The sequence below is a fragment of the Protopterus annectens genome, chromosome 10.part0, assembly GCF_019279795.1.
Source record: "Protopterus annectens isolate FY-2018-M chromosome 10.part0, PAN1.0, whole genome shotgun sequence".
Taxonomy (NCBI): Eukaryota; Metazoa; Chordata; order Ceratodontiformes; family Protopteridae; genus Protopterus; species Protopterus annectens.
Window position 1 is genome coordinate 518,206,037 of NC_056744.1, and position 17,104 is coordinate 518,223,140.

General features: G+C 36.2%; 1 protein-coding gene across 4 annotated transcripts in view; it reads right to left on the reverse strand.

Annotated features, from left to right (window-relative positions):
- The window catches only part of LOC122813204 (voltage-dependent R-type calcium channel subunit alpha-1E-like), a 4,399,719-nt gene that overhangs the window by 1,146,765 nt on the left and 3,235,850 nt on the right, over positions 1-17,104 (reverse strand). For all 4 annotated transcript variants that reach the window (XM_044085387.1, XM_044085385.1, XM_044085384.1 and 1 more), the window contains 2 exons: positions 4,182-4,346; positions 375-485 (listed from right to left, as the gene is read on the reverse strand). In XM_044085387.1, coding sequence (XP_043941322.1) covers positions 375-485; positions 4,182-4,346 — 276 coding nt within the window. The remainder of the gene's footprint in view (positions 1-374; positions 486-4,181; positions 4,347-17,104) is intronic.

Below are 17,104 nucleotides of genomic sequence, written 5' to 3' on the forward strand. Positions count from 1 at the left end.
AAACAATTTGAATCCTAGTAGAAATATATGAAGTAATGTAGTCTTAAGAGCGGGTCTCTTTTGTCATTACAGGTGAGCATAAAACTCCACCCTTGCTACAAATACATGCGGCAGCACTGACAGCAAATGAGGAAAACAAATGTAAATAAAATAGTGCAAAGCAAAGAAAAAAAATCTAATTAAAGTGAAGAGCTGTAGATTCCCCAAGGAAATCTAAGAAAATTACATAACCAGAGAAATTGTGGAAAAACTGTAGAAGCAGATTTCTGCATCAATACATGCTTATTATCATTTATTCTAACAAACTTTTGCCTGCCTGTAATACCGTGACCTCAAGTGCAGAATTAAATAATTCAACAAATTTTTTTACTTACCAGACAACCAAATGCAATAAGCTTTAGCACACATTCCAGGGAAAACAGGATGGTAAAAGCAATGTTCAAGTATCGAAGGGTTAATTCATAAGTTACAGAGGCAGAGTAGTACTAGGGGGAAAAAAAAGTATGTGATTAGTTGGGATTTAGAAAGGTAGTGCCAACTATATAGTATATATTAGACTGAAAATGTTATGTTCTCTGCATTCCAAATATATATAATAAACAATCACTGATATATTCTGGACAGTCCATGGGAAGGCAAAACAAAATGGTAGGCATGGTATTCTATAGCTAGACAAATACCATGGTTTGATTATAAAATGGTTTCTTCTTCTTTTCTGTGTCAATAGAATGCATGTTGTAAATATACAAACCAAAATACCATCTTTAAAACGAAATTATATTTTAAATCTTAGCTTCTATAATACAAGCAATTCAATCACTATTCATTATACAGGACAAGCTATAAAATGCAATGTTAATAATAATGAGGTCTGCCTAAAGTCATTCATGGCACAAGTGTTCCTTAAAAGCTATCCCAAAGTGAATATAGTGGTGACATTCTATGCATTACCCTCGAACTACTTAGCCAAATGGTCTCCAGAACATTAAGTTGGTCAAGAAAGTAAACTTTATACTCTAGGGTACATCGGCTTTGCCTGGCTTACCAGCCTTAGATAAGCAGTAAGAAAGGCTCTTTAGTGTATTTAGTCTCATTTGGGTCACATGATTACCAGTGTAACTAATAGTTTGGGCAAGTATGTCATTTCAGTTATCATCCTCATACACTTAATGACCATTTCCTGGTTATTACCTTAGTCATTGAAAAGATTAAAGTCACAGTCGATTTTTATAGCTGTCAGACCCACTATCTTCTTAAGAAAAAAAGATGCTTACACAGTTTTCTTTAAAAATCTAAATCATAGTATAGAACTGAGGAGATGTCCTTGGCAACTTAAACCACATTTCATCCATCACTGAGAATATAAACTCTCCTCTTTGACATCAGAAACAATCATGGTGCTTGCTGTTCTTGACTCACAAGGGATCCTAAAGCAAACATGTGGGGCAATAATATATCCTGGAAACACATGAAGTAAAGTCTGCTACCAGCTTTAGAAAGTAAAGCTCAGTCACAAAAGCACTGTTTCACAATTGAAGAAATGCAGCCAGATATGCATAAAGTAAGAAAAGACATACAATACTTTAAAATACTCCTGGAAGGACAGTAATCACACTTACAGGAAACAAGGTGTTATACTCAGCATGGCCAGAGCCATGTCACACTACAAGAAAACAAGTTGGTATACTCAGCATGGTCAGAGCCAGGTCACACTATGGGAAATAAGCTGGTATACACACAGCACATTCAGATCCATGTCACACTACAGGAAACAAGCTGGTATACTCAGCACGGTCAGATCAATGTCACACTACAGGAAACAAGCTGGTATACTCAGCATGGTCAGAGCCATGTCACACTATGGGAAACAAGCTGGTATACTCAGCACAGTCAGATCCATGTCACACTACAGGAAACAAGCTGGTATACTCAGCATGGTCAGATCCATGTCACACTACAGGAAACAAGCTGGTATACTCAGCATGGTCAGATCCATGTCACACTACAGGAAACAAGCTGGTATACCCAGCATGGTCAGATCCAAGTCACATTACAGGAAACAAGCTGGTATACTGAGCAGGGTCAGATCCATGTCACACTACAGGAAATGAGCTGGTATATGCAGCATGGTCAGATCTATGTCACACTACAGGAAACAAGCTGGTATATGCAGCATGGTCAGAGCCATGTCAGACTACAGGAAACAAGCTGGTATATTCAGCAGGGTCAGATCCATGTCACACTACAGGAAACAAGCTGGTATATGCAGCATGGTCAGAGCCATGTCACACTACAGGAAACAAGCTGGTATATGCAGCATGGTCAGAGCCATGTCAAACTACAGGAAACAAGCTGGTATACTCATCATGGTCACATAATGGCTATTTCTGTCCATGGCACATTCAAATGTCATGGCCATATCATTACAATACTTAGTACATCGTACCAATGTGCCTCACCAATTTTTCTAAAGGGTACATTCCTATCCCACCTCTGGAATAGTACTTTATGATTTAGGACCAACAATGCTACTCAGCTACAGCCAGTGCTAAAAAAATGAACTTCGTTAAACAATCACCATGTCTTATGCAAACCAAATAATGCAATTATTTATTTATTTTTATTTTTTTTTTGTAATCTGGCAGACAGACAGGCATATATTAAACTCCTATCTGATATTTGCTTTCAAAGGGATACAGAAGTAGTCACAGACACAGTATGACTTTGCTAATTCATTTTAGATGCACTTTTTATCGGCTTAAGAAGACCTCAAGTCTATTCAGGCATGCAGTGTGTGGAATGAAAATAAAGCAGTCTTCTAAGGTATACCAGTCAAGCAGAAGACAAGCATGTACACACACACACACACACACACACACACACACACACACACACACACACACACACACACACACACACACACACACACACACACACACACACACACTTATACATATCTACATATCTAGTTTAGTAGTGCTAACCACTGTGCCACTATACTATCCCACAATGAATTCAGTCATCATCCATTTTTGAAGCTATTAATACTTTATGGTGTAAAGCTTCTATGAGTTGCTCGCATCTCAAAAGAGCAATTTACCATATAAAACATATTTATACTTGATTGTCATCAACTGCAAGTCCTAACATGTAGAATGTTGTACCTTTTCCACATTAAAATTGTTTTCATAGGGTTGCGTTGCAATCCTCCATTTGATATAAAGTGAAAAGAACGTAGACATCCCTTAGAAACATTTCAAATTATACATTGCTTTCCAGTTGGGATTAAGCTATGTCATCATCCTTTCTCAATCCATGTGCTATACAGAACTTTAAGTCTGCTAAATAGTTAATGGGATGTCAAGAAAGCTAGCCATTTAATTAATGGCATTATGATCTGTGAAAAACAGATTATTAAATACATTATATGTGAAAGCATCAGTTGTTTTTCTGCCCATTTGTATTTGTCTGACTGATATTAGAATAGAAGATGTAGGGCCTAATTCAATAAAGCCTACACTAAGTGTACATGATATGTATACAAGAACATCCCTACCACATTTTTGTGATTTCTAGTCACTAAGAAAGATTACACTAAGTGTACATGTAGTCTACACTTTGTGGTAAGCTTTATGAATTCCAGTCAATATTTAAAGCTGCAAAAATATCAGTCAGAAAACTAAAATTAAGAAGGAGGAAAGTCTGTGTTATGTCTGTGTCGTCCGTTCACTCAGAACAGTGCAACTTAGTGTAGGTGTTTTTGAATCACGGGGGTACTTTTGTAATTCTGGGGGGATCATTCTCTAATCCAAAACCATTAGTATTCGAGGGTAAGTGACAAAAGGGGTTCAGCCTTGGAGATATGTTTTGGAAGAAGACTTGCATTATCTTTTGAAGAACAGTCACCACTTTCGTTTTTCTTGCTTTCTAAGCCTTTCTTTGAAATGTGAGACTTCTGTCTTTATCTTGCATTAATAAAACAGATAGTTTTTGACCCCCAAAGCTCTTGATACAATTTACAGAGCAAATACTATTAAAGTCAGATGCTGAATATGTAATCATATAACAGTAAATCCAGTTTCAAGGAATAAATGAGAAACTAACCTCATGCAGGATTCATCAGCATGAACAGTTTATGGTGTACAATTTTCTATGAGTGCGATTTATCTAAACTGTATTACCTTCATCATCAGAACGATGGTGTTTAAGGCAATCATGGCAAGAATGGTGTATTCAAATGATGGAGAGACTACAAAATGCCAGACCCTGTACTGGAATGTATGTCTGTTTTGCGGCATGTATCGAGTCAGAGGTTTGGCACTGATGGCAAAATCAATGCAGGCTCTCTGAAAAAAAAAGCATATTTCAAATTAGTCGGTTAGCAGAACTGGATTTGCAGTATAGCTAATGTCCAGCATTTTGTGTTTATATAACTGGAACTATAGTTTCACACACTTATATATAGACACAGACATACAGATAGACAGACACACAAAGAAATATATACATATATTTAATCTATATCATTTTGTCAATGTGCAGTTCAAATGAGAACTGAAAATGTCAAACAAATAACAATTAACTGCAATCAAACTCAGGAAATACAGAAAGAAAGTAAGCAATGGTTCTACAGGAAGTAAGCCCCCTGCATTCCCACACATGGGGTGGTTGTCGTTTTATTTATTTAGCTTTGAGGAAACCATGTGTTATCACCAAAGTGCTATATATATTATTTTTTTTCCACAGATTAAGGTCTGTTCCTCTGTTAGCTACCTTGTGCAGGCATTTTTTGGAGGCTGAAGCATTAATTTGAAATTATCTGAGGACTTGATAAATCATTTTTCACATAGAGTGTACTGTCCAAACATTATTCATAAAATACAATCAGACGTTGTCCAGAAAAATAGATTTGAGTTATTGGTATGCTATCTTATAATAAAGTCTCTGTCTCAGAATTCGGATTTTCAATTATTTATCTGTCTAACACCTATAAAATCCATCATGTTATTGAAAAATACTGGCCTCTTCTAACAACCAGTGATATACTTGCCAGCTTTTTGGGTGATGTGTTATTTCAATTATAGAAGAAACAGGAATCTTAGGCAGTTTTTTTAATCAACAGAAAAAAACACAGCAACCCCAGGACACCTAGAAATAGATAATTTTCTTTGAAGGGATGCAGGAGAAGGGATAAATGTATCAGCTGAGAATGTTTCAAACACTACTGCGTCTTCCACGAGGAATTCCAGGTGGGCTTTATGAATAAATAAATAATTACATGCTTGGTGCAACAGAAGACTCTTGGCCCTTTATACATGTGGTTTGTTTCAAATGAGACAGAGATCAAAAACTTTTAAAGAGCACACCACTTCCCATATAAATATTAGATTCAAAAATCCTAGAAGCTGTCATACAAAATTACTCTAATGTAACCTACTGCTAAATTTATTTATATTTGTGTCAGTAAGGTCTATGTAGGTTATTATTCTAGTGTCAAGTACATACTACAAGTTATGGATCTAAAAGAACATTTTGTCTAATGGATTTGTTTGTTCATTTAGCACAAAGAAATTTATATAAATAACAGGTAAAAAATATAAATAAATGGATAGACAGAAAGACAGATCAATAGTCAGCTAGATGTATGGATAGATAGACATTAGCCATCTTTTACAAGTGGTGTCAAAGATTATATGGATTAGATTATTTGTGTGTGTGTGTGTGTGTGTGTGTGTGTGTGTGTGTGTGCGCATCCAGTATCCAGGAAGCAACAAGGACTCTTAGAACCCAGCATCCTGATAAATATGGTTATGAGCTGATAGTGGTGCACTTAGAGGTGCATGAGCTTAGATGCTCTCCCCAGAGGGACATGCAGAAGGATATGACTGTGCTTGCTATACAAGTGTATGAGGCATGTGCTATGCATCTGTATGAGACATGTGCTATGCATGTGTTATGAGGTATGTGCTATGCATGTGTTATGAGGTATGTGCTATGCATGTGTATGAGGCATGTGCTATGCATGCGTATGAGGCATGTGCTATGCATGCGTATGAGGCATGTGCTATGCATGTGTCTGAGGCAGAAAAAACATGAGTGCTATTTTGACATCATCCATAATGATGCCTAGATTTAAGGAGAACATAACTGCTTTAGTAATTGGCTATGTAGCTGGTTTCATTGTGGGGGAATCCTGTATGTGTCAGTTTGGGATGAAATTGCTGATAAGCCTTCCTGTTTTCTCAGGGATGATCTGCTCCTCTCTTAGCAAGGCTTTCACATTTTGGTCAAAAATATTTGCTGCTCCCATACTGCCTTTGTAAGCAGTGTCCATCTGATGGGCATTCCAACCTAGTAAATTCTAATCTGGAATGCATTAATGTGGCCCTGCTCAGTCCCAGAAGTCTTAAAAAAATGACTGAACATGGGGGTGTCCTACAACTTGAACACATTAATACATGCGTAGTTACAGAAGCATGATTTTACCATGAAAGTCCTGCCTCTATTCCTAGATATAACATCTATCACTTCAAACCTAGTGGCAACTGTGGATATGTATCTGTATTTGTCAAGGATATCATCATCTCATGAGAGATTTCTTGGGACTCCACAGTTAAACTCATAGAAGTCCAAATTGCCATAAGCAAGACTCATTACTACTACATAGCTAGATATAGAACACCCTCTATGTCCCTTTCTGACCATGATTAAACACAGTGAATGAGAGTTCCATTAAAGCAAAGACCTTTCTACTGGGGGACTTCAAATATCTAACAATAAACAGTCTGACCTACCCTGCCAAACACTGGCATGCCCAACACTTCTTTGATGTTATAAATCCTGACTGCTTCACAAATAGCTAATCAGCCTACTAAGGCTCCAGATGTCCTTGATCTAGCCTTCATAAATTTGCCCACATCTTGAACATCTGCTTAAGTTTTATCATGGTTTGTTAATTCAGACAACAATTTAGTGACCTTTTCCTTTAAAAAATGGAAGTACTTCCCCTGTAAATAGCTCTGCTTTAAAGGGCTTCTCAAATGCAAACCTTCTTCAGTTAATTGATGACCTAAATACATTCTGCTATAAGCCTTTTACGAAGGATCCCATTGCTCAAGCTGATATCTATGCCCCTGACTTCTATTCCCACTTAAACTATTGCACTGATAAAGCTGTCCCTATCTGCAACAAATACAATGAGAAAATGAAAAGCCCACCCCTGTGGTTGAATACCTGAATAAATAAATTATATAATAGGAGAAAGAAACTCCTCAATTCTTATAAAAGTTCTCATTTATCTACCAGAAAAGCACACCTAAGCAAGCTAAAAAAGAATGTTGGGGAAACATTAGGAAGCAGGGAAGTAAATAGTTTGGGAAGAAATAGCCAGGGAATTGTTATGGCTAGGCTTGTATAGGCCCTACGGCTGATAGCCTAGTACCAACCTATGAACCTATAAGCTTACATCCGAGTATAAATTTAAAATATCCATTAAAACCAAAAATAAATACAAATCTTTCTTTAGCTATGTCAGGAAATTAAGAACTAAAACCCAGCAATGTCTGGAGCTAGTTCATAATAACACTATATTATATGATCCAAAGGAAATAGCTAATATCTTGGCTAACAAGATTAGTACAAATTTTACTTCACCTACAGTTATAGCTATTCCACAAGTTCCATAATCCCAGCCAAGCCCTTTAATCACTATAGAAGAAATTTTCACAGCCCTCTCAAAAACTAAGAATAGTACAACCATGGACCAGTAATGTTCAAGTCAATGATGTCTTATGAAAAAAATAGGGACTACCAAGAGAATCCGATATTATCTTAGAGAATGTGAGTGTACGTAGTATGGATATAAGTGGTCAGGACAGCAATTCTGAACACAATATTTTGTTATGAATGTAAAATATTCTTAATTGTTAGGGTTTTCCTGAATTTTAAGCTTACAGTTACTAGCATCTAAACTGAAGTGTTACTTTACATGATACTTACCACTCTCTTTACACAAACAAAACACAAGTGCCAACATAACATAAATCCTTGCAGTGTTTCAAGTGCTGTTTAATTTCTCAGACAAATCATCTAGTCACCGGTGACATTTGACGATCCAGTCTGGCACCTGCAATTCTAAGTTGAAGAGAAAAGAAAAAAAGTCTTCTACTTGAGCTGCTTGAAACTGAAACTGTAGCAAACTACTTCCTACAAACATAATAAGTGGTTTGCTACAGTTGCATTACCACCCGCAAAGTGTTTCAGCACTTCAAATCCTGATCATAATTACAATATGTGAATATTGGTACTGCAATAAATATCAATATCAGGAACTTCCAAATAATGCACCACCTAACATCTTGAACTTAGGGTGACTGTCCCTTCACCCCCATAGCTATGTTTCTTATGTAAAATCATCATAAAGTAATGCATTCCTAGTATAGCAAACACTGGCTGTCTTCTAGTATAGCTAATTTACGTCCGCTGTTTTTGGTAAATGGGAAAAGTTCTTGAAGTATTATAAAACCTCATAAATTGAACATCTAGGTTCAAACTGCTAAATGTCAAACTGAACAATTTAACAAGCTTAACTTTTATTGTTCTGCTTTTCAGAGGTGCGAGTAAATACCCCCAAAGAACCATAACTGGCATATCTGACAAAGAATGCTCAAACTAAGAAATATTTACTGCTACTGGTTTATAAGACCTTTTGCAATTAATTATGCATCCATAAGCATTCATCTCAACTCTTGAGATTCTGGCCTACATACCATATCTATGGATATTTCCTGGATTTGAGCACATAAACCACATTCTTGGAAATGCATGTAATCAGCCTTGCACCTTAAAACTTCTGTTCTGTGACGTTATTATGCTGGCAGGTGGAAATTATCTGACATGTTTTGCATCTCAGGTGATTGCAGCTTTTTGTCCTATTCATGACTATGTTCTGTTCTGTTCTGGCCTGATTTTACTTCAGACAGTAGGATTCTTCAGATTTAAGGATAACATGGAATTTTTTAAAACATGTGCCTCAATCTATCATCCTCCATGAATATTATTGACTGCAACTTTTCGACATTGTAGTTTTTTTTAAATTGTTGTCATTACAGGCCCTCTATCACAGGAGGTCCTGTCTTTATACTAGACCAACTGTTCTCCACTAGTTCCACTTGTCTGTCTTCTACCCTATCAATCTCCCTGGAAAAATGAGTAAGGAAGGTTTTCTTTACTTGTGTTAGCTTGTGCATTTCTTTCTCCCTCACTAGAACAAATATAATAATACTGAAGTGCATGATTGAGAGAATCTGATGGAGGAAGGTAGAGAGGGTGAGAATATCGATTAATAGGATAAAGGTGAGGGAACGGGATCTTGCTCCCTATGAGACGTGGCCCAGTGAAGTCTGTCCATCTTAGCTATGGAGGAGTAATTATAGTCACATTATAGCCAAGGGGAACTCATGGCATCTCATGGTGGAGGGCATAGATCTGTAGGCCTTTTAGTGCTGATGAGGAGGGGGTGTCAATAAGATGAAGTATTTGTAGTGCAGGGGACGGGCGATCAGAGAGTGAAGGCTGTAGGCTGGAATATAGTTAACATTGCAATTATATTAAATAGAAATATTATTATTACTATTTCAGGAGATGATGGTGACATTTAGCGATGGTTCAAAACTGAAAACTCTGGAGTATTCAGAGGAGGAAAGGTCGAGGAAACACCATCCAAGGATGTATAAATAAGAAAGGGGCGGTGACAGTTTCTTGAAAGGGAATTCAAGCTAAGTGAATAACAATAAGAAAGAGCAGTATTCAAACACAGTTTATGTGGGAAGGAAAGATAGGGAAAATATGGAGTATAAGGAATATTTATAGGTCAAATGAGGATAGCAGGGTATTTTGTTCCAGGTTCTTTAGGCACATGGAAATAGAGATGAAGTGCAAGATATACAGGAAATGAGATAGGGTTTAATAATGGGATAGGACCAATTAAAGAAGGTTTAATAACAGGATAGGACCACTGGATGACACAATGGAATGGAAAGAAGGATTAGCGAAGACAAATGGATGAGGTAAAGTGAGTCAGAAAAAGAGGAGTGAAACACTCTATGAAGAGATATGCATAACAGCTTAAAATGTTGCAGTTTTTTTTCAGGAAATGAAGCCTTCAAGTAGCAAAACTGATGGCATATCTGTTTTATGAGCAAATCTCAAATAAATAAGCAGATGCCACACAAAAAATAAAACAGCGGCAATTATGACAGAGCTACATTTATCAAGAATTTTATACCTTTAAATATTTTAATCAAATTAAAAATCTGAAAAAAAAACATACTACCCTGCATCCAAATGGTGTTATTAATGAATTAAAATGGCCTAAGAAAAATGGGATGGAGTTTTATGAATTCAGTTTAATAACTATGTTAAGGATTTTGACTTTACATACTCATGGACAAAGGACAATACAGTCCCCATATTTAAGAAAAGTTATGCATCCACTTATTTATGTTGATGATCTAGTAGGATTTGTCATTGAAAGTATGCACTTCAGAAATTATTTAAAACAAAATGTATACATTGGAATGCAAGTCATAAATAAATGCACTCAACAGGAGATTAATAATTTACAATAAAAATTAAGGAAACTGTACAATATATATTAATGAAAAAAGAGCTTCAGTTTGTGAAAATAAATATCTGAAACTGATACTTCTAACATTCTGTAAATAAAAAGCATACATTTGAAGCAACATAAATGGATAAAATAGTTATTGTTTTCATTCACTTTAATTAAACATATAATGTCAGCAAAGACTTTTATTGAAGACACCTACCAAGAATATGTTAAACAGCATGCTCAGGTATTATGTAGCATTACCCCACTAGTGGATGGATATTAAACTCTTGAGCTTCACTTGTCCAAGGTTCAACTCACTGACGATCATAGTTCCTCCATAGGAAATCACTGTTGGTGAATTGTGCCAGAAGGTATTCCCTTTTTGGGGGATGGAGTTGGTATATATAAGTCTGAGGGGTGTGGGGGACTTCCCCTCAATCAGAGGATGTGGGGAGGGAGCTTATCCCTTAAAAAAACAGTTAAAAATGTTTAGGCATTTATTTTATTCAGCAAATGCAGTTTGGGGATTCTGATATTTCATATTTTCACTTTCATCTACTCATAGTTGAGATATGGTGCAGAGATATGAAGAATAAAAAAATCATTCTTTTCTAAATGAAGTACAAAAATCTTTGTAAAATGAATTTAGATTACGTAAACGTTTTCAGGCTCTACTTCTGACAAGAATGATATGGAAAAGAGGAACTGATAACTAATGCAAGAACAAACTCTAGTGAACTTGTTTTAAGTAGTACTGCTACAAATAAACAAGTTATTAAAATATCCCCTGATATAAAAGAAGTCTGATGAGAAATGCACTCAAAATGACAAACAGAATTTTGGAATATCTGAACTGTTCATAGCAAACATCTAATTAGAAGCATGCCTTGCCTATTTTATTTGAAAATAAGCATAAGCATTCATTGGAAGGAGAAGAATATAGTACAAAAAGTCTGTATATCCTCAGTATACCTTGATATACATATAATAAATCAAATCAGTAAAAATACAAATCTGATATAAAAATAAACAGAAGAAATCAGTTGTCATGAACTACAAGTCTGAAGTAAATTGGCAGCTTTATAGATTTCCCATTTAATTGAAAATGTGTCAGTTCAATAGTATATACTATACATTTATGCCATGAGAAAATTTGCCTTATGTAATTACTTGCCTGTGCAATATATAGTGATGTTAGACCTCAGGCACTCCAGTCCTGGGTAAAGAACATACCTAGATAAAACCTAAATTATATGGATTGATACTTAATGTTAATGAAAGACTTACAATAAAATAATTAAGTCAAGTATGGTGTAAGACAAAATTTATTGAAAATGAGGCCATTTAAATTTGGGTCAGGGACCAATAATTGAACAGAATGTGGAATGCCGGGAATATAATTATGAATTTTTGTATTAAAATAAACAGGAGCATTTATTAAGCAAGTGTAAGAAAAATATACATAAATTATTTTCATGTTCTATCAATGTTGATAGTAACCTTTGGTTGACAGAGTAAAGACTGATTAGATTCTATTAAGAATAACTTATTTTCATTTTTACTGAAATGCTTCTCATAAATATTAAACAGTTTTAAAATATATGGAAAGCAATGCATAATAAATATAAAGAAAAATAAAATTGTCACCATAAACTAGTACAAATATTTAAAATTAGTTAATGAAAGAAACATTAAAATCCATCATGTGTTTTAAAATACAATTGTAAATAGGTGCATCTTCAAGGATTTTCATAATTCTTAACTTTTCAGATGTTTAACTCTGCAGAACAGGAACAAGTATTTCTAGGAATACTATCCAGTGAATCTAGACCATCACCTGATGATCTGCCTGGACTGAGACCCAAACTGCACATGGACTGATAAGTAATGAGACACACATCTGAAAAAAACATTGAGCCACTATCAGCAGCCAGACCTGATCTCAAAGCACAGGGATGAGAGGAGCCACAACATCCTGACAAAATCCCTACTGTCGAAATGTGTACCCACTGTTTGCAGAAAAGGCTGGTATCTTGAGGACTGGTGGTAAAAATACTGCAACAATCTAGACAATTAAAAAACATTACACAAATGACCATTGCTAAATCTGAAAATGGAATAAGGTATTTAATGTACTGATATTCTTCACATAGAAGATGACTTGACAACAACTGATACTCGGTGCGTAACTCTCAAAGACTGTCCTTTGCTACACAATCACCCTCGCTGGGAATCTTAATGAAGCACTCCCAAAAAAATAAACAAAAAAAAAGCAAATAAATAAAAGGGGATAAGTACATATTTTGCAGTGGATGCCCAGTTGCCATTTACTAACATTACATCTATTTTCAAATTACTGAGTTTAAATTTTCTTTCATTTTTCCAAATAAGGATCTTGACTCTATAGCATACATGGATAGAGCCCTAACTTTGACCTGGATAACCTATGTTTGATTAATGGTTTGACTAATGGAAGATTCAGTTGAGGGGTGGGACTAAGCAGCTTTTGTCAGGTTGCCCATCCGAAAAAGAGGGACTGTGGTGGGCACTTACCCTGCCATGTTTCTGTGGTTGAATTCCTCATTGAAACCAGGTTTATGCAGGCCTCCTATCTGAAGGTAGGAGAGATGTGATTGATTTGCATGTGAAGGCGTGGACACTGCATGGCCATGGCATGTCCTACATGTGAAAATGAAATTATAGCATGGCATGAATGCCCTGATGTAACTAAATGACAGCCTCAGGACTGCCTGTCACACTGCAGGAATGAATGGGTTGGAGACAGCTACACTGATTGAGGAGACTGATAGATAAAAAACATCAGGGACTAAACAATGTAAAAAGGAAAAAAACAATTCATGTAAACCAGGTAGTCCTTTATATTAGCCATATCAGACATCTAGTCCTGGAAAAAAGAAAGCTACAGCTGGATATCACGTACAAACTATTAATGTCAAATCACTCTAGCTTGCATGACCCACCTGAGTTGAAAGCATATACACCAAGAGTAACATTGTAGCCTAGACAGAATCATGTGACACCCTATACTACACCAAGAGTAACACTGTAGCCTAGACAGAATCATGTGACACCCTACACTACACCAAGAGTAACATTGTAGCCTAGACAGAATCATTTGGCATCTTACATAACACCAAGAGTAACATTGTAGCCTGGACAGAATCATTTGGCATCCTACATAACACCAAGAGTAACATTGTAACCTGGACAGAATCATGTGACATCCTGTACTATGGGAAATGAATAACTATTCTAGCAATTAGACCTTGACGTAGCAAACTGGGAAAGACCTGGGAGATGAGATCCAAATGAATAAAGTTCATTAATGAATGATCTAGAGCTCAAGTGGCCTTTGAAAGACCTGCGTGAATGGGCGTGCCTTCGCTGAAGGTTGGGCATCAGGCTGGCAACTCAGCACCATAAAAATCTACTGCCAATCATTAGCGGACTGGAATTCCACTGTGGCGATCCCTAACTGGAAAAAGCCGAAAAGACAAACAACAAAATGAATGATCTAGAGCAGATCTGAAGAAGGTTAACATGGATTCTGAGATGCACTGTGTCAAATGCCATCAAGAGATCAAGTAGAAACATGATTAAATTAAACGTTTAATTTCTCACCATGAGAAGTCCACTAATGACCCTCACACGGGTGATTTCAGAGTTGCCTTTTGAGCAAGCAACACAATGGCATGGATAAAAAGAATGTAAAGAGCAAGATATGAACGCCTCTGCTCATAACTTAATTTCTCAAACTCTTCTCTAGAATAAGAGTTACAGACCAGGTGAAAAGTTCTCATGGTGGAATTTCTTATAGAGGACATCTTAAGCATATGCATTGCTAATATATTTATTAAATGTGGTGGAACATCTCCAACATCATACAATACAGTCCAGAAAATAATGGGTTCCAAGGACTCCAGGCAAGATTTAACTAACCTGCTATGGTCTAAATCCAATCCGGAAAAGACTGATGAAAAAGATAAAATCAAAATAATGGCATCAGGCTGGTGCCTGGATAATGGCCTGAAATCCTACATTTTTGACACCAATTTATGCATTACAGACAAGGCTATAATCCCATGAGTTGCACCCCTGTCCATCATATAAATATGTAAGGGATGATTAGCCATAACGGCATACGGAAAATGTGCACTACTGTCTTAGGCTATGATCAGTAACTGCAACACCTAAATAAGCTTAAATGTGTACTGCCACAAAACTGTCATCCTATTCTTATTCATTCTGGCAAGGGTGATATCCATATGCATCACAACAGAGACACCTATTACTAAAATATTACTTTATATAGATGCAGTCTCTGCGGGTTTTAAGGGCTTGAATTCTGCACCCTTATGACTCTTAGAGGTGTGAACACTTACTGTGGGTGTACAGGGTGAGGATGTCTGTGTTGCTGTGTGAACTAATGGATGAGATTTGTCAGCCCTTAACCAGGAGGTTTAGGCAGTTTCTGTAACATCGGCGTAATTTGTTTAACTGGAACTGTGTATATGTGTATTTGTGTGTTTTGCTTACGAAATGTATTTTGAGGTGAAAGGGTGGCCTTCGAGTTCAGTAAATACTAATACCTCTGACAACTCCATCATATTAGACAGGAAGGAGATATCTAAGAGCTGTTATGTCCTAGACCCTTCCTCTATAAAGACAGCTGTAATGTATTTATTACTGTTTTTGTACTGTTGATAAGATTCCTCTAGCTGAACTTCGAGGAGAGATTTTCTGTTCTCTTCTTTGAACTTGAGCTTACAAAATAAGCACATGACCTTGTTGATGTTTCCATGGCTACAGTACATTACTGTGATAGATACGCTCTCTCATTATCTTTACTGGATATCTAACTTTGTATTTCACACATGACCTTGTTGATGTTTCCATGGCTACAGTACATTGATGTGATAGATACGCTCTCTCATTATCTTTACTGGATATCTAACTTTGTATTTCACACATGACCTTGTTGATGTTTCCATGGCTACAGTACACTGATGTGATAGATACGCTCTCTCATTATCTTTACTGGATATCTAACTTTGTATTTCACACATGACCTTGTTGATGTTTCCATGGCTACAGTACATTACTGTGATAGATACGCTCTCTCATTATCTTTACTGGATATCTAACTTTGTATTTCACACATAACCATGTTCATGTTTCCATGGCTACAGTACATTACTGTGATAGATACGCTCTCTCATTATCTTTACTGGATATCTAACTTTGTATTTCACACATAACCTTGTTCATGTTTCCATGGCTACAGTACATTACTGTGATAGATAAACTCTCTCATTATCTTTACTGGATATCTAACTTTGTATTTCACACATAACCTTGTTCATGTTTCCATGGCTACAGTACATTACTGTGATAGATACGCTCTCTCATTATCTTTACTGGATATCTAACTTTGTATTTCACACATGACCTTGTTGATGTTTCCATGGCTACAGTACATTATTGTGATAGATACGCTCTCTCATTATCTATACTGGATATCTAACTTTGTATTTCACACATGACCTTGTTGATGTTTCCATGGCTACAGTACATTGATGTGATAGATACGCTCTCTCATTATCTTTACTGGATATCTAACTTTGTATTTCACACATGACCTTGTTGATGTTTCCATGGCTACAGTACATTACTGTGATAGATACGCTCTCTCATTATCTTTACTGGATATCTAACTTTGTATTTCACACATAACCTTGTTCATGTTTCCATGGCTACAGTACATTACTGTGATAGATACACTCTCTCATTATCTTTACTGGATATCTAACTTTGTATTTCACACATAACCTTGTTCATGTTTCCATGGCTACAGTACATTACTGTGATAGATACGCGCTCTCATTATCTATACTGGATATCTAACTTTGTATTTCACACATGACCTTGTTGATGTTTCCATGGCTACAGTACACTGATGTGATAGATACGCTCTCTCATTATCTATACTGGATATCTAACTTTGTATTTCACACATGACCTTGTTGATGTTTCCATGGCTACAGTACATTGATGTGATAGATACGCTCTCTCATTATCTTTACTGGATATCTAACTTTGTATTTCACACATGACCTTGTTGATGTTTCCATGGCTACAGTACATTGATGTGATAGATACGCTCTCTCATTATCTTTACTGGATATCTAACTTTGTATTTCACACATGACCTTGTTCATGTTTCCATGGCTACAGTACACTGATGTGATAGATACGCTCTCTCATTATCTTTACTGGATATCTAACTTTGTATTTCACTGCACTTATTTTTTCACTCACCTAATGATAATTCTTGATTCTGTAAGTACATTTTGACAGCTGAATATGTTTGTTTTAAACTCACTATTGTCTCTCCTGAGCTTTGTACATATACTCCTTTACTACAGGCATACGCAGCCTGTCTTGGCTACAGGCATAACCTGGAGTCTATCT